Below are 19843 nucleotides of genomic sequence, written 5' to 3' on the forward strand. Positions count from 1 at the left end.
CTGCACTGACACTGTATCGTAGACCTCCTCTGTGCTAAATGCTGTTTCACAAGAGTATAAACATCTTGAGAACTATGTGTTTTATTTTGTATTTCTGGCAATGTTTGAAACACTTTTATACTCAAATTTATGTAACTGTATCAATGCTCTAAGAATAGAGAAAAACAGCAGTTACTTTTAGAAACTGCCTAGGAGGATCCTTCGCATCAAAACAATTTATTCATTTCCAGGATTAGATAGCAGGTGACATTATAAAATAAAACTGTTATTTTAGGACTGTCTGATCTTTTATTTATTTGAGAAGGCATAAAGAGGAGGCCTTTGCAGAAAAATAACAATGAGATAGAGGAATTAGTGAGTCACAACAGAGATGGAACTTCTCAGCGTTCCTTTATGCTGCCATTCTGCAGAGCAGAGCTGCTCTTCAGGCATGTACTGGAACAAAACAAATCAAGCACAACCACAATAATCTATCACCAGACTATTTCAAAAGCCAATGAAAGAATAATGTGGAATTATTATATTCCAAATATATCACACTTTATCATGCCTTATGTGCAAAAGTTACGGAATTTAAATAAAAGATAAAATAATTTATTTTACAATTTTCAACCTGCCAAATTTACACATATTTTTTAATATAATTCTATCAGCAGTTAAATACCACCCATTAAAATAAGGTATGCATACATATTGAAAACTGAAAGCAGTCACAACTTATCCTTTTAGATATTATTTTGAATATGCAAGAGTCCTAATTGGACATAGAAATATAAAGGTTTTAAGCAACAACTGAATTTATTAATAATTTAAGCAGAGAAAGTGTGAGGCACAGAGCAATTATATCTAACTTCATAAAATTAATCATAGACTATATCCCAAGTTTATAAGTAAAAATAATTTTTAAAAATCAGAAAAGTAATAGAAGAACTTCAGAAAAGGAGAATATGAAAAAAATTAAACTTATTTGTATTCTGTTTCTTTATTAAAGAAAGTTCCTGAACAACAAGAAAAATTCAGTAGATCAAATCTGTTTTTTATGAAGCACTGAGAAGCAATATTTCTCAGTACTGCTATCAGTAATAAAGACAAAGATATAGGTACTGTTTGTTGTCTAGCACCTCTGCTTCTTTTGGGGTACTGGATGGATAGGGGAAAAGGTAGACACTGCAGAAAGAATAACAGCAATCTGGTCTGTTTACGGCAGTGGTCTGCAGCTTAAGAAATGAAGCCTGTTCTTCCTGTGTTATGGGACACAAGGATGCATTGTGTAAATCACAAGCAGATCAAATGAATTTTTTACTTAACTTGCAACTTCGCTGGCCTTTATTGCAGTTTATACATAATGTTAGTCATGTTGAAGAGAGACAGATTTTAATGTGTTATTAAGCGTTAAAGCTCATTACTGAAGTGCACGATCATCATATAAATCTGCAATTACACTGCAACTAGAGTTTTTAAAAGTAACTTTGCAGGATTTAAACTGAAGTAAGAGCAAACACTATAGGATCCTATTTATTTATCAGCTTTTCATCACTTTCAGCAATAAACTCCAAGCTGTGTCCAGTGGATCTGTCACATAGTAACTAAAATTAAAACATGAACTGATTACATTTTAAGTCTCAGCATTTTGAAATATCTTCTGTGTTAAAAAAACTATTCCCTTGTTTAAAAATGAGAGCCCGAAACAGAAAAGGTCTGTTAGCAGCTGTATAAGAAAACTCTGAAGTTTTTCTCATTGATATTTTAAAATTCATAGAAGACTCTCACTATATTCTATTAGAGTTTCCAGTGTCTTGCTCTTATCTTTACAAATAAGAATAAAACAGAATAAAAATACGTTTCCATTTGCAAACCAAGAAAACTCATTTGGAAATGAATGAATAGCACTTTCTTTGTCATGGAAATGAAGCTACCCAATATGCTGCATCAAACGAACTATTCCAAAATCAACATTATCATTTAGTAATCTTCAGGCTGAAGGTAGGAATAAATCATATGACACTGCCCTACTGAAAAGAAGCTTAGGGTATATTTTATTAGAAATAAATAGGACTTTGATTCACCCATGTAATCACTCTACTGAGACATGCCACTTTCAGTGCCAGTCTTCTCACCATTTGGATTTGTTAGTTAACAGAGAGATGCATACCAAGCTGTCATCACTCTTCTACTTCCATTCTAGAATTCCTTTAGTCAAGAAAACAACCATAAATTAATTTCTAGATTACCGTGACAGGTACACCTGAGATCAATACCCAGATCAGCAGTCTTGAAGGACTGGGCAGTAATCTTAACATACCCTGTCCTGAGGAATTTTTTGTGATTACAGAAAAAAACAGCAATAAAGAAACCAATGCATTTCATTCACGGTGTTTTTAAGTCAGTAAAGATGACAGTAAGTTATCAAAAATCACTACTGCTTTTACACCTGTGGTAAGTGAAATCAGACTTGAACAATACCAAAAAGAAAATGCAAGAGGGTCATGTCAAAAGTTCATCTCAACAATATTCCTTCCTATGAGTAATGCTTTTCATCACAATATCCTTCAAAAATCTGTACTATCAGTAACACTTAATATTGATTCAGCAACATTCATTATTATTTTATTGTAAGCTGGAAACCTACCTTCTTTGTTCTTCTCCATGTTCACCCGAAGGGACTGTCAAACATTCGTCCATGTGACCATGCAATAATCTGAGAACATCCCCTCCTATCAGATATCCTTGAATAAAGGGAGAAAAATCAAGTGCCGTTATCTGAACGCAGCAACTTGTAAAACTATAGTTCAAACTGTAATAAATACTATCAGTTTTATTTCATTTTTTTTCTGTTGGTATTTTATGTTACTTGTAAAAGAGACTCAGAAGAAGGAGAAGATATCTCTTACCCCGAGGAGCCAGCTGAACATTGCCAAGTGAAAAAAGCTCCAAGTCAGCAAGTAGGAAAGGGTGGATCAGGAGAAAGAGCCACAGACAGGGTAATCTACAGAGTTAGTGCAACTCAGAAAAAGACTGATCCAAGGGAAACAAGGAAGCAAGTACTTCCTTCCCAGATCACAACAGAAAAAATGGGAGAGACTTCCATTTTACCTACTGACTTTTGGGTTTAAGTTAAGGATTCCAGTTTATATACTAACAGAATAAAAATGTATGCATTTATTTATTTATTTAACTTTAAAATCCTTTTTGGTGTCTTTGAAAGTTTTCTGTGAGAAAAAACTTCTGGAACATCCACTCAAAGCTCTCCTTGACTTAAGATTCCCCACCCACAAACACGATTTATTTGGCCTTCAAAGGGAAACTCCTATACTGCCCACACTACGACTGCACATGCAGGTTCAAAGCCAAACACTTGGCTGTGCAGTGTACAGCTACAGCTATGCATGTTCACAAACTAAGGCACAGAGCATGCATGTAGCATCACAATATTTGAAGAGTCAGGACATCGCAGAGAGGAGAGGGCTTTCTCCTCCCATCAACAGAAAGGTTTTCTCCGTAAAGCTTAGGACACCGCTAAGCAACACACGAGCATTCTTTTTAATAACAGATTGGTCTAGAAACCATGTCAGAGAATCTGAATATACAGAATGATTTTCATAGTCTAAAAATCACAGTGCATATACAGAAAGGAAGTGTTGGCAATGCTGTCCCTGAAATCCAAATTAGCAAAGCTGCAAGAGCATTCCACAACCATGTTTTAAAATATGCCAGATAAAAAGAAGGGAGTAAGAAAGAAAGGACGTGTAGCTTTAACCTTCTTAAGGTTCTTTTACAATACCTACTCAAAACAATTACTCTGTAGGAAACTAGAAATCATTAAGCTTTACATCGTGACAGACTTTTCAGAAAAGACGACTGTTTTTTTCTTCTCTGTGGAACCAGTATGGCATAAATTCAGTCCTTTCATGTCAGAGGTTGCATTAAAAAACCCCTTCCTAATTCCTAAATAAAATAAATACATTTGAAAATTGTTATAGCCTGTCTCTTTCTGTCTTTCCCCTCCTTTTGTTTTTCTTCCCAACCATACGCTTCCCACAAAACCATTCTTAACTCCTAGGATTTCACATCCTGCTTCCAGTCCTCTTGCCCATTTTTTACTCAGTCTCAGGAACATGTATCCATGACTGCATATATCAGAATAATCTGAGACAGTATTTTGAACCTGGACCAAAAGCCTTTTTAAAAAAAAATCTATGAATGTAATATCTTTAGCAAAATGAGATTTGAACGAGCTGTTCAGTATTTAGAAAAAAAATTACATAGAAAACTCTCAGCGTCACTTTCAGTATAACTTCCCCTCTGTTTTCAGAACATTTGTGTGTTTATTTACTGGAATGAATGTTTACATAAGAGAAACCCACTCCCACACTTGGCAGAATAATTTGATTTTTCAGGTATTTCATTTACAATCAGTCTTTCAATAATTAAAGTTGAGTCAATCTTACCTTGGGCCACTTCACTTCCTGAACTGATTGGTGCTACACTCCAGAGCGTTTGCTGGAAGGCTGCATCGACATGTAAGCTACCATTGCCATAAGACAGATGCTAAAACGAGGAAAGAGAGGCGCTTTTATTTGGGGTTAATTAGAAATCTCATTACAGTATACAATAATAGTATCAAACATTCTCTTGGTTTTTCATGCATAAATTGTTCCTATTGACTGTATAAGTAAACACAAAGTCAGAACTGGGTACTCTTCAAGGGACATTAGAAATAAAGTTAGAACAATAACAGCATATGTGCCTCAAAGAGACATATGTCAATGGCACAGAACGGTCAGCTGTTTGGAGTCTTAGACCATAGCAAACACTCTGAAGAACTGATTATTAAATGCTGCAGGGGTCTTACATGGTGTTCTTCCTTCTATATGCAATGGGATTTTCCACAAAGGTTGAATATTGGGATGTGACATTAATGTGTATTTCAAGTGCAACTCACCACTTCATCATTTCTTGTGAGCCACTGGCTTCCTAAAACTGACATCAAATCAAAGAAATCAAGTAATCAAGTAATTGATTTTGTAAGACGCTTACGAGAGTTCCCAAAATATATTCTTGAACCAAGTTTTCATGACCCAAGCAAATCTGAAACGAACTTTCCCTGAAAGACTCACTTCCTGCCTAAGCATTCAATGGATGCTCTTCTTTCACTGTGTCACTCCTTATCTTCTGCCAATGTTGCAGGTCTTTACAGTGAGTGCCACAGATGCTTTCTCATCTCAGAATTCTTCATGAGTGTGCGTGTGTTACAACTAGTTCAGCGACATTATTGTCTCAGAAATTCTAATCTCAAGGCACATTATATATTGCATCCATGCAAAATCCTTTGTCCCTCACTGTCAGTCAGTTCCACTGATACACTGTTAGTGCTAAACAACATAATCTTACGTAAGATTACGAAACCAGGCGTTCTATAAATAAGCAGCTGCTTTGAAGTATACTGTTTATACTACCAGGTAATAATTTCTCGAGTGCAGTAATATTTAGACACTCTATTTTAAACTACTGGACAGTAACTGCTTATACAGTAGCACTGGTCTCTGATTCTGTATGTTATGTCCAACATTTAACGCCTTCTGGATAAAATTATTAACCATGCAAAAGACCAAAACGGCATTGGAGGTCAGAAGAGAGTAGATTCCCAATGACACGTGCAGAGTTCTTCTGTCTTCCTGCCTGCACACCTTCTAGCCGTACAGCAGTACAAGCAACAGCGCATCAGCTCATTTAGAAGGCTCCAATTAACAGCTACTGACATATAAAGTAAGAGAGTCATGTTTGCACTGCACCAGTCTCATTCAGCACATGTAACGGAGGACGTTCAATGAACAAACCACTGCTTCAACTCTTATATTTCCCTTACTGCACCTACATAACCTAGTCAATGGCAGACGAGGCTGAGAGATTACAATCACAGCACGCCTCCAGTCCCATTTCTGCCTTGTGGGCCTTAATTTTGTTAGCTTTCCTCTGAGATCACTACACAGATTCCAGTTAGGGACAATGAGTAATTCGCAATTCAACCAGTAAAGTGATGCAGGGGTATTACTTTTTGAGGGAAACACATCATTCAGGGTAGGCCAAAGAGAAAGAGGATAACTCCTCTGTCATTTAGATCTGCCAGCAACAGAGCACTTCTTGAAACTGTGTGCTTTGTACATGTTAATAAACTTATTTTCACACACAATGGTAGCAACTTAATTAGCATTCCATTTTATAGACGGGACACTGAACACAAATACATTGCTGAAAACTCTCTTCAGAACACCTGTTATTTTGATCCATTCATTTGACTCCAGTTGCAGCTCTGATTATAACCCAGATGTCTCAAGCTGAGTCACCAAAGAATTATACCTTTAAAAAGTATGGTTTAAATGACCTAATACAACACGTGACCACCACATTAGAGAAATGCAGAGTGCATCTCTGCAATTCTCTTCTTTCTTTCAGTTCCCTAGATTGCTTGCTGCATCCTTCAATTTACAATTGCAGGCAGAGGTCCTGACATTTACAATTCCATAAACTATAGTGTTCACTCCCCAGAACCATCCAGAGCAAACAATAAAACGAAGCTTTGACCATGTAGAAAAAGTACGCTGTCAATGAATATTCAAATGCATAGAAAAAAAATCCCAACAGATCAGAGATGCCAGTCTTAATCCTGGCATTGCCTAAATTTTCAGTGCTATACTTCCCAATCTCAGTGTTGTTTTAAAGCAATCTGCTGCCTGTATGGTACTTATTTGGAGCTTATCTGCTTGGTTTTGCACTTTCAGCGCAATAAAACTATCAAAATGAAACAAATTCCATAAAGCAATGTCCAGGATATGGACATGATACTCACCCTGATGTTGAACAGCCTCCATACCTACTACACAGACCTTAGCTAGCTGGCATAACAGAACATCTGGCAGAAGCAGCAGGTTGCCATCATCAGTGAGGACCACGTGCATAGCATGTGTCTTTCAGGTATGCAGCAAAAACATTTGCAAAGCAGAAATTTGTTGAGTTCAGGAATCCTGCTGTCTATTCTAATCCCAGTATGGGTCTTCTCCATTACAGGCAGGTCCTTCAGCCTTCTGTCTCACCCAAATAATATCTTATATGCACCGGCTCAACCAAAAAGCTAGATTTGTCTTCCCTACCAATACACTAATAATCTCCTAACCCAGCATTTGACCTGCCATAGGCTTTTAATCACTTTTCAGAATTAAATTATGGTATTTTATGAATACAGGTTAACACTGCAGTCTACAGACAGCTTCTCAAGGATAAACTCCAAGACTCAAATCCTCCAAAATACTACAGGCTTCCCAACTGAACTTACCATCATGTGATAAACTCTGTACTGCTCTTCAGAAAAGTAACACAATCACATCTCTGTTCCTAGGTCTTCAAGAACACAGCATATTCAAGCTCACTGGAGAGCTTCAGAATCAGATGGTAATTTCCACAAGCACCCTTCAGCAGTGATTGCAGCAGCATAGATGCATTCACAATAGCTCTAAATAACTAGATGATGTATTTTAAATTTCAGTCAGTCTGCATCAAAGTTTCTGTTCTCCAAAATGTGCATGTATGCAAAGAAAAAAAATAAAGGAAAACTTTTGCTTCAGGGTTCCTCTTGGCTAAGGTGTGTCAATACTGACATCTCATCTAACGGTATCTATTTCTATCTGCACTTTACATTATGATTTCTCTGCCTTCAATCTCAGGCCATTCCAAATAGCAAGAATAGCAAAAGAGAAATAATAAAGAAAGTTTGTTTTCTGGTACATTTGAGAAGTGCCTACAAGGCAGAGCACTTCCCAGAATGCTTAAGTACCACACACAACAGCATTAGCCATGCTGTTTCAAAAGTTATTACCAACTGGTGCAGAGATGGAGGCTACAGACATGATCCAATTCAATCTACTCCTCTTCTGAATAGGAAGACTCAGACAGCCCTTGTTATTTCCCACAACAGGTACACAAGTGAGAATGCATACATCAGAGTGAGGGAAGCACTTCATATGCTTCTCTACTTTCCCTTAGTCAGTTTGAGAGCAGGCAAAGCAAAACTGGAACATGTCCACGCTGGAGATATCTCTATCTTAGGAAAGAAGTCAAAAAGTACATACCTGTATCTATAACTAAAAAAAAACACCAAAACACCCAAACGCAAAACCCACATAGCTCTAAACAAAGCAAATTATACTCCCTTTCTTTTTTTTTTAATTAGGAAGGGAATAACACTTTGCATCAAAGAAAATGATGAATTAGCAAGCTTCATCAAAAAACAAAGGTTAAAGTAGATGCACTGTCTTTAGAACCAAAAGATAACCACGTGTTATCTTCTTTCTTATCAGGTGTCATTTCTATAGAATTTATTACCTGAGACAGTGAAAAAATATTCTGTAACACCACATATTCTATTGACACTGTCAAAATAAATGAAAATATTCAGTCACAGGAAGGGAGATATTGTAAAGAACTAGAAGTAATAACTGCATCTGAATAAAGCTTTTATATCAGTAGTTTTTTGTGTTTACATCTAAAAGTGGCAATACATTCATATTCATTGAAAACATCTATAAATATGGCTAAACTTACGCTGCAGAACAAAAAAAAAATAAAAAATCATTATTTAAGTTTTGACGCAAAGTAGGCAAAGCCCAGGAAATTTCAGATGGGTTTAAAGCTCCACAAAATCCTGATTTCTTTGCATTTCTCTGAAGTGGTTTAAACAGTTGGCCAGCAAATCCACAAGCAAAGAGAATTTTTCCATTGATACAAACAGAGAATTGCCAGCATAAACGTATCATCAGCAAAGGCAAAGTAGTAGCTAAAACCCACTAGTCCACACCACAGGAGGTAATTCCAGATACATGGCAAGAAAGTGTAAGGATCGCACAGGGTAGATGGAGGTAGTCTGCATTCCCACTCTTTACATCAGCTTTCCGTCTGCGCTATAACCACAAACAGCCTTAAACACATCACCTACTATGCTTCTAAATGATTATCATTTAGTACGATTAGACACAAGAGCTTTCATTAACAAAATATTAATTTTACAGAAGCAAGCATCAAATATTAGGAAATAACAAACAAAGTAGCCCATGGAAAAAGAATGGCTTCTGGTGAATGCATGATATTATGGTCTTCAATGTCATGATCCTGTACAACTTTTTCCCCGAGTGCTGCCTCATTGTATATATAGGATAAAGAAGCTCAACTTCATGAACAGCTGCTCAGTGCTTTGTTTTCTCCTCAATCTTCTGTCTGCAGCCTCATGCTTTATTCAATACAGTCAATTCTTCAAAGCTTTGAAAAGGGAATTATTAATTTCCTCATAGGCTTTTCTCTTGCTACCAACAATTACAAGCATTTCATGAAACACAGCAAATATTAATGAATTCGTTTTCTCAAGATCCCAAAGGAGTAGCATTATAGCCCATTTTCCAATGGAGAGTGGAGGTACACAAATTACACTAAGAAATTTTCATTAATCTAGGATGCCCAAATTGAGGTGACAAGGATCTGTTTAATTCCCCCTGTAGACCGCATTATATGCAGTTTTAAAGTTCAAGGCACATCTTCCATTCACCTCAGTTGCTGGTATGAAGACAGGGCAACTCTGGGACCTCAGCCTCCAGCAGAAGGAGGAAGACCTTAGAATTCGGGTACAGAATATTCCTGGTAAGGGATGAAGAGTTAGTGACCTCTTGGAGGCAAGCCTAGTATTAACGATGACCTGCTCAGCACATTCCACAGTAGAGTCTAGTACAAAATCTAATTCTCCAGGAAAATAACTAATTAAGCATCATACCACCTATCCCACACCTGCAATTCCCAGCTTGAAATTTCATCTTCAAAGTTGCTTCATTCCACACCCTTTCTGCTACTCAGCCCTGGCACATCTATCGAACTTTCATCAGCACTCAGATAATGTTCCATAAAAAAGCCAGTGTGACTGTATATCTAAGAGATTTCATAAAAACATATCAGTGCATAATTTTTGCATTTTCTAATGCCTGTGGTTTTACAAAATTCAATAAAATTATTTTTGTGCTATAATTTATATGTAATTTTCCTGTATTTAATAAAAAAAAAGGCAAAAAAGCCCCCACAGTTGCAGTAGGTGGCAACACGCTGACACCCACATGAATCACAGGTACAGAAGGAAAATTTAAACCATTTTTTAGACACCTGCCACCTAATCTAATACAAAATCACCAACAGGACTAGGCTGTCAGCATACCATGGGTGACTGCTGTACCTTAATACACTGGGTATTCCTAGTGGGTTTCCTAGATAATTGCTGATAGCAGTTATCCAGCCTAATTGTTCCAGGCCTCACCCACTCTTCTCCATGAATCTTTATCCCAGTCCCATATCTCTCACCTACACAATCCAGCTTCCCAACCCAATTACAGCCTACTTTATCACCCAGAATTAGGACCTCCTCCTGCTACCAAAGGTTCTCCTCAGATCTACAAAGCCTCAGCATGGCCTTTTGTTTTTTTAGCTTGCTCAACTTCTTCCTTCTCATGTCAGCCAGCATTAGACTTTCTTATTTCTCAGCCTCAGACTTTGCCCTCTCTGGATCTTTGTCCAGTGGTTTGGTTCTCCCCAGCCAGCCCACTTCTCTATAGACCTCTCTCGTCATCCTTCATACTCAGTCCCACTCCACTGGTTCTTCTATCAATTCTCCTTGCCAAAACAGCACAAGTTTTCTGCCCCAGATTTCTAACACAACTTTAACCAGCAGGTGCCCACTCACCCCTTGTCACCAGCTTCTTGTCCCAGATGATTTGTTAGTCCCTTACTGCCTGCAGCTGCCAATCTTTCCAGCCAGTCATCAAGTCCCACTCAGTTTCCCTCCTTCCCACTTCAGTCCCAGACTCCTGTCCCTGCTACATCACCTGCCTTTTGTTCCTTCTACTTTCTCATAGCTTCCTCCTCCACATATCTCAAATGACAGCAGATCACCGGCAGCACATAAAACATTGAGTTCTCAGCTGTCAGTACAAGTGCCTGACTTCATCCCTGCCTTGAGCCACCCATTACAAGGAATATCTGGTTCCATCAGGGTTGGGTGAATTTAATTATTCACTGTAGAGGGAGTTTAATCAGTTCATTAACATACAAGAGATGCACGAAATCTAGCTTCTGCAAAATAGACAAAGTCATAAGACTTTTAGCTACTAAAAGAAAATTTAAAAAACCTTCCCTGGGCACGATGAACCGACAGTATTTCAGGAGAATGTTTCTTTACTAAGTTTAAGCAAGGAGAGGCTTGTTATGTTTTTTTCCTTTTTCTGTTTTTGTTTTGTTTTTTAAAGTTAGCAAAAAGTACACCTGTGATATCAGAAACACCCTTTCTAATTTTCTGTGTTTTTTATAAAGCATGGGAGGCTCCACATTTTCAAGAAAATTATATGAATTTTCTCAGTGATGTGAAATTATTTTTTCCTCCCCTATCTTCAAGCTCAGTGACATCTGACCTCTTCTGGATGAACTAAAAAAAAAAATATTACCTCAGATAAATAAACCAAACAAACCAGAAATAGATGCTACTATTTCTAATAAGTAATGTTTTACATTACAAGCACTTGATTATAAGCCCTTGGAAACAGGATTTTAGAAGGCAGAGCAGCTTGACAACCTTAATTATCGGGAAGATCTACCAGCCTCCACAATAATATTTCAAATTGCATAAAGACTCTGTGGGAACCGCATTATGAGTGTAACAAGTGTAACAGAGCAGCTCAACACTACCTTGTTCCACTAATTTCAGGTTTGTTTATGCAGATTCAAATCATTTTTAAGAAAAACCTTTTTTACTATTTTTCAACAAAAAATGATGGAATTTTGAACTTACACAGAAGAATACAAAGTCCAACTAACTGAGTTTCATACTCTTAGGAAAAAAAAAAAATGAAAGGGAGAAGAGAATAAAATTTTAAAGTTTAACAACCCCCCCAAAAAAATCCAAAAAAACAAACAAAACAAAACAAAAAAAAACACAAACAAAACAAACAAAAAAACCCCAGAAAAACCAAAAACCTCACACTGCTGTGTTGCCTGGAACTCTTGCACCAATAAATGCTATACATATTTAGAAGCTGTTAGAAGTATTTGATACTAAGTAAGATAGTTTAAACTAAGAGCTGAAAACAGACAATGTATTTGATGCAAGAAGATGCAGAGGGAGTGCCCTTCCAATACTCAGGAACCTGTCTTCCTGTTCAGGACAAATGACAGGTATCAACTCCACCTTTCAAATAATTTGATCTTATTTGGACGATATTATTTTTGAAAGGAAACTCTGTCAGCAGCACGATAGAAATCTTCAAGGAAAAGCTTACATTTCAAAGGAAAGTTTCCAATTATTTTCATATTAGTTTCCAGTAAAGGTCATTTAAGTCAAAGAGGAAAACCTCAAGGCTTGTTCACAGATTTGCATAATGCAGCTGCAGACCAGCATTACAGTCAGGACAGCAACCACATATATATCTCAGTGCAGAAACTGTTGCAGTATACCGAAATCTCTGCACCGTAAAGTTGGGATTTTTTTTTCCTCTGTCCTGATTTCTTAGCTTGAATAACACTGACCTGATTGATACTAATTTTCACTGTTACCTCCATTATGTATTTTGTATTTCAACTTCACATCTAAGGAATTTTTCTTGAATTACGTTTAAAAGACTAAGTTACCAAAGGCTTCATGAATTTGAAAGGAATTACAATTAACTGAATTTCTAAACTATTGAAAATTGTCAATTTTAAAAGCAATCATGGTATGTAATTAACAACAGGGAAAGGCAAACCTCAGTATACCTGGATACCTGCTAATGTGTACAAGATGGGGAAACATGCTGGAAATATTACATCTGTTCATCGTCCTGCACTGCCTCAAGAAAGGAAACATCTCTGGCTTGAATGTGAATGGTGGCAATATTTACAGCCAAACGCCTTTTCACGCTATTCTAAGAGGGTTCAGCAGAGCCCAGTCCAGCAGGATCCTGGCAACAGCGCAGTTTGCGCATTATGCAACGCCTCAAGCGCATATGTAAGCGCTTTTCCTCAGAAATGCTACACAGAAAAATACACATCCAAAATCCCATTGTATAGGTAGGGATAGTGAGTGTCAGAGCAACTGAATGACACTGCTGTGAGGCAACAAAGAGCCAAAATCCACATCTCTGGACCTTTAGCTTACTATTTTAACACTGATCTTCCTATCAGTTTAGCACTTTTCACTGCAATTAAAAAGATGAGTCTTCAGGGCAAGAAAATAAAGTTAATTGTCCCAAAGCCTTTATTTGATGGAAAGCAGGGAAGGGGACCTACAGGATAGTGCTGACATTTTCTAAATACTTTAATAGTGGTTGTCAAACAAATTAGGTCTAAACACTAATCTACTGACTACACAGAGATCATAAAGTCACGAAGTCAATGGGAAAAAAAATTAACTAATTGAGCTGCACTCAGACAGCTTGAAGACTAACCTTTGAAGCTGATGTAGTTCTGCCCTCCCCTTGTATTACAGAAATTAAACTAAGTTCTGACTACATTTTGAAAGAGCCACGGCCTGTGAATGAACCCTATTTATCTGTTATTTTTACATACACATCTTTGCCCCAGGATTGTTAACCTGTTTATCTTAATTTGGACATAATTAGCAAGTTGCTTGGAAAACACAGACCAATATTGTAATATAAAAAGGTGACATTTCAACCCTACTCCTAACAGCATATAGACAGAGAACACTTTGATAGAAAACTTACCTTTTCCTAAAGTTTTAACTGTAAGTACACAATGTACATAACCCTAACTCTCAGCATCCTGCTGAACATCACTATCTGTCAAGGGATGTACCTGAGGAACTCCTCAACCTTAGAAGAAGCGTTCCTCAAGCAGAGTCAGTAGAGCCTATTTGGTCTCCTTATCCAAGTGGATTCATAAAAATTTCAGCTCTCCACAGTCCTAACTATTGTAAAATGTATCAGTTGCTACATTCCTTTAAGTGTTGTAGAAAATAGGGGCCATAACATGACACTGCACTCAAAATGAAAATACTGTGATTATTTTCAAAGGTACATTCTCTGAAGTTATCCTGTACACAGCCTAACAGATTATGACTAAAAGTTTAAAGATGGAGAGACAGCTTTCATGAAAAATATTCACTCATTGGTAACTGGCTAATTCAGTCTTTATCAACTGCTTTAATTTTCATAAAAGTGTCATTGCTTTATTTACAGTGCTAATATAATTACTGAGTAGGTAGCAAAAATACAAATATTTTTAATTGTGAAGCTACTTAGTTCACCAGCTCTTAATTTAGTCTGGAAAAACATCTGTTCATAAAAATTTGAGGGTGAGTGCATGTAAGAGCAAAATTAATTTGCTGAGTTCTTGTTCCTTCTCTACTATCAAACCAGAGCTGAATAACTGAAATAGGCTTAATAACTATTCATTAAAATCTAGCTGTAAACCATTTTAAGACTATAATACAGAGATCAAAATATCAAGAACATAGATCTGTGTCATTTCTCTCTACACTGAAAATTTAACTTAAGTATATTGATATTTTTCATGGAAGACACAGTATACACATTAACATCACATGTTGAGGAACATCAGTCTGCGTTCAGCATCGTCTCTTGCTGTATAAAAGTACATACGAGAGCCTTAAGAATCAACAGTTACGGCACAAACAGTATAAAAGGCTGAGATGATTTACTAATTATAGGGCAGAAAGTAAGAATTCAGGCATATACCTACACAGAGACACAATACGCAGCAAAATTCAATGTCAGCAACCTAGTTCAGCTATTTGATACATTTCAAAAAATGTAATGTCTCTAAATAAAACCTTTTCATAAATTTGATTTCTCATTAATTTTGTCCACAAAAAGTTGCTTTTCCAGTAAGTCCAATTACAATTCTCATTAAAGTAGTTATTAAAAATAATTTTAAAATGTAAAAGATGATCGGAAAGTTGTCAGAATACCTACTTACAAAAAATAACTCATTAAATGAGTTAGTGAGCTTCTAATTAGAAGTTACAATTATATTCTAATAATTATATTCTCATCTTTCTATGTGTTTCCAAAAGAAGGGAGAACATTTTCCATTTTATCAAAAAGAAAAAAAAACAACTTTATTTTAACGTCTTATTAAACTTTTCACTTCTTTTTCTTAATACTGTAAAAAAACCACAAACTTTCAGAAATAATGTTTCATAGCATAAAACCAGAAGTGAATAATACAGAATAAACTTTAATGTTATATGCAGATCTGAGACAGTCCTGTTGACAAAGCTAAAAACACTTCCTCTTTAAAGATCCTTTTTTTAGCTGTAGCTACATTTGCCAAATTACTGGGGCTAATTTTACAGAAACTTCCAGCAGATTGATTTTCTTTTTATTTTCATCTTTTTCTTTTTACTTTCCCCCAGATATAACAGTTCAGGTGCTTGCAACACCAAGAACACAAAAAAAAAAATTAATCTTGAAGTGTTGAAGAATTTCATTACAGAACAAACGGGAAATACTTCAGTGAGGAAGAAAGTTTTTTAAACCAGTGATAGAAAGCAACTACCACAGAAAGTTTTAAAATACTTAAATTATATTAAGTATTTTAATTATATTTAATTATAACACGTCAGTAGCTGTATGTATTACACTGTACATAATCCTTAAGAAAATCTGGAGCTTTTAAAGCCCACAAAATGCTATGTACTTAAGTGAAACATTCCAAAACTTTGGTACAAAATTTTAATTCATATATGATAGTGCTGTTACCCTCTGAACACTCACAGGAACTCTAAGCAACTCAATTATGCAATTTGGACAGATTTCTTTTTTCTGTATTTTCTTTTTTTCCTCACTACTAAATTTTTCAACTTCTATTCCATTATTAAAATGAACACAAATTAGATTGGTCACATATCAAAGTCACAATTTCCAGAGCTTCAGTGTCTTTGTTTGCAAAATGGTATCAAATACCAGTTTAAACACCTTAAGGTATACATTTGTGGAGATGAAAATGTAAACCAGACTTTAGTATAACACTTTTATTAACTGTTTTTTCTGTCGAGGAAGCACTGTACAGATATTTTTACAAAACTTACCAAATATCTTTCTGAAGAGACACTGACTAAAATAAGATCATCTCCAACACGCACTTTTTCTCCTTCTGATCGTTGCTTGGAAGCAGGATGGATAGTCCACCAGCATGCCTCACCTATATCATTATTGAGTAACGCAGAGAAAGAAATTAGAAAGAAAATGCCCAACGTTATTGCCATTACTTTCACATTTATCTCAATCCTAAAATTCTGACCCAGTTTTCAGTTGGGTAAACCAAGTGTCCAAGTGTTTTCAATAACTAATACCATTCCTGCACCTCCTTGTCAGAAACTCAGCTGGAAATAATATACACATGCAGAAGACAGCAAGGCCTCTGGAACACTGATTCCAGAATTGAGTGAGGAAGTGGCTCTCTGTGTTCTCTAGGCAACCTCGTCCAGATTGCTTTTGCCAAAGAGCTTCCTCATCACTTTTGTTCCAGGTTCTGGGAAAGACATTGAAGAATATTCCTCTGAGAATTACAACAAAGAAGTAGAGCAACCCATCACCAAGGGCAATAAAAATAAGCATCTACAATATTGCTTAAAATAATATTTGAAAGATCTCATAAATCCAAATTCAATTATGTTCTTACACTTCTAATGCCTGATCGTGTTTCTAATGCACCAAGTATTAAAGTCACAAATTTTGTTCCCACAATAAACCTTGCTTTCAGATATACTTCTTGAACAAAAAGCATGCTTTTCAGAAAAAAATCTCTTTGATCTTGGGACTGTTCAATTGTTGCTGTTATTACTCCTAGCTACAGCAAGGCTTTAAAAAACAAGGAAACTTCATATTTCTAATTAAAAAATTACACCAAAGTGATGGTATTGTAAGAAGCTATATCAATGTTTAAAATACAAATAAACCCAAGTCACCAGCAGTTCTAAAAACTTTAATAGAATCTTTATTTAAAATAATACAAGTTTAAAAAAAACCTTTCAGCAGAAGGCTTCTAAAGGAATAACAACCAGGGAATATTCCTTTACTTATATTCAGTATTATAAATTTATATTTAAATATCAATAGACGTGTTTATATCTCATAATCTATTAGAAAATGTAAAGATAAGATACTGAACGTGTAAAAAACAGAAATATTAATCCTGAAAATATTCTTAATTTTTATGTGATTTATATGTATTTATAGGTCTCCATTCTGATTTTTAGACTAAAAGTATTCTTCATTACATAGTCTTTCAAACTAGTGTTTACCTGTTGTATCCTCTTGCAATCCTACATCAAATGCCAGCTTATCCATTGAAGATCGAGATGTGGAGAGGCAGCACAGATACTATCAAAAGAAAAAAGCATGCATTACTAGTTCTGTTCATATCTGATAATCCACTGAAATAGAAAAACTCATCAACCTACCAACACAGGATTAACTATTCTTAAATTATCCTCACTAGTCACTATCAAGAACACATATACCAGGTGAACTGAATGGCATTCAAGAGGACTTGACAAAGATATATGTTCTAAAATATCCTCTCAGTCTATCCGGGCTATCTTTCCACTGAGACGGGAGTAGTAAGAGTGGAAATAAAGGAGCTGGTTGCATTGAAGTTCAGCTTCACTTGTAGTTAAGGAGTTTGGAACGCGTATAATACATCAAGGAATTGAAGAGTAAGGCTTCTGTCCAAACTATGTGCAAGAAGGAATTTCCTTTTCCACCCAGTCTACAGCATATGTTTAGGTTGCCAGCCAGATGCCAGCTGTGGATTCAGTCACAGCTTATGCAATATCCAAGGGAAAAGAAATGAAAAATCACCAACTCAGAATAGACTGACACACAGAGAACTCATAACTATGGAGCCAGACTTAGTTTTAGCGCTTACCCAGCCATAACACCAGCTTGGCTTTGTATTTCCAAGCATCTACCCTTCAAAAAGGTTTCCATTAACCGCAGGTAAAACGTCTCTTTCATGTGAATAATTCTCCAGATATCAGTAAATGGCAATAGTCTGGGCACTTTGAAACACAACTTTCATACAAAAAAGAAATCATTGCTGCTATCAACTCCTGTTACATACCATGCCGCTGTAGGAATGGCGCAGCAGGATTGCATGCCCATAGAGCAGTGTTCGATGGCCGCCACCTTGTGCAGACTGAAAGATAAAGAGAAATGATATACTGGTATGTTGTAATAAACATTGGGCCTTTTGAGAAAAAGAAAAAGAAAAAAAAATTCTCACAAATTTTTGGACAATCTGTATTTGCCTTGTGACAGAGAAGGCCATTTCTTGATAAAACCCTATTCAGGGATTAGTTCAAGAAGGCAGTTTTATTAATGTGTTCTCTTTAGTTTTGATTGGCTCTTAATACATTGACCTTTTAAGTCCTTGGGACAGATCCAAGGTAGAATTTGGACAGGGGAATCTAGAAGCTACTGACTTTTTCTATTAGAAGTGCTCGATTCACTGATGAGGAAAAATGGTGTACTTTGTACTGTCACCAATTTGGTATGAATTTTGGGGCCTACAAGAAAGCTGGGGAGGGGTTGTTTGCAAGGGCACGTAGCGATAGGACGAGGGGCAATGGTTTTAAACTAGAGCAGGGCAGGTTTAGATTAGACATTAGGAAGAAGTTCTTCACCATGAGGGTGGTGAGACACTGGAACAGGTTGCCCAGAGAGGTGGTGGAGGGCCCATCCCTGGAGACATTCAAGGCCAGGCTGGATGAGGCTCTGGGCAACCTGATCTAGTTGAAGATGTTCCTGCTTACTGCAGGGGGGTTGGACTAGATGACCTTTAAAGGTCCCTTCCAACCCAACACATCCTATGATTCTATGAAAATATATTTCAGAAGCTTGAACCCTCCTTCTTTGGGCTGAAAGCAGGTGGTCTCTAGAGAAGAGCAGTTTCGATGTGTGTCACGGCATCCTCTAAACCCTTACGTGTTGTTACATCTCTCCATATTCACCCATTTTCCTTCCAAATTATAGACTTTTGTATACAGAACGTATTCAGAGGGAGCTTCTGGAGTATTGTTCCTGTTTTACCAGGAAGTATTAATGATATGTCAACCACATTGAAGATCATCAGCCTCCAGACTGCTTGCCCCCACAGTGTTTAAACACTATCAGAGTTTGTTATCTGCTAGGCCAGGAAAGTGCTCAACGACATCCAAGCTAACTCAACAGGACATGGGGGTTCTGAAAATTCGAAAATCATGCCCGAGTAAATGTTCCTCTTCAGAAATGCAGCATAAATCTTGAGTGAAAGAAAATTAAAGCAATAAAATTCACTTTTATCCCAAGAAACTGCAACCATTTTTTTCACAGTATTTTCGTTACAGTTCCATTACAGTTTAATCAGTTTAACCACTGATGAAAGAATAAATAAATCTTGTTAAACCATGAGCAACCTTCCAACTTCTGCTGAAGATTTATTAATTCCTTAAGACCGAAATGTGGCTGACTGCCGTTGGTCAGGAGCAGAGACTGTCAGGCAAGACACTGTCAAGAGTGTAAGTCCATATTCCTCTGACAGAACATCTCACATAACATTGTGCACATCACAGCCTTCACGCAGTATCAATAAATACATATTTTTGAGTCTATAAGTGTGACAACTCTGTAAGCAGCATTATTATTTCATATAGGACTCCTAATTTAATTCCTTATATACAGCATTTATACACTTTCTTTTATCACAGTAAACTGACCTTCTGTTTGACTGGAACATCAGATTCATTACAGAATAAATTGGAAACAAT

The 19843-nt window shown here is 36.5% G+C and overlaps 1 protein-coding gene across 9 annotated transcripts in view; it reads right to left on the minus strand.

The window, feature by feature from the left end:
* RYR2 (ryanodine receptor 2) overlaps positions 1-19843 on the minus strand; it is a 422851-nt gene that overhangs the window by 233144 nt on the left and 169864 nt on the right. For all 9 annotated transcript variants that reach the window (XM_074580040.1, XM_074580034.1, XM_074580039.1 and 6 more), the window contains 5 exons: positions 18160-18234; positions 17339-17417; positions 16124-16236; positions 4449-4548; positions 2630-2726 (listed from right to left, as the gene is read on the minus strand). In XM_074580040.1, coding sequence (XP_074436141.1) covers positions 2630-2726; positions 4449-4548; positions 16124-16236; positions 17339-17417; positions 18160-18234 — 464 coding nt within the window. The remainder of the gene's footprint in view (positions 1-2629; positions 2727-4448; positions 4549-16123; positions 16237-17338; positions 17418-18159; positions 18235-19843) is intronic.

Source organism: Larus michahellis, chromosome 3 (assembly GCF_964199755.1).
Source record: "Larus michahellis chromosome 3, bLarMic1.1, whole genome shotgun sequence".
Taxonomy (NCBI): domain Eukaryota; kingdom Metazoa; phylum Chordata; class Aves; order Charadriiformes; family Laridae; genus Larus; species Larus michahellis.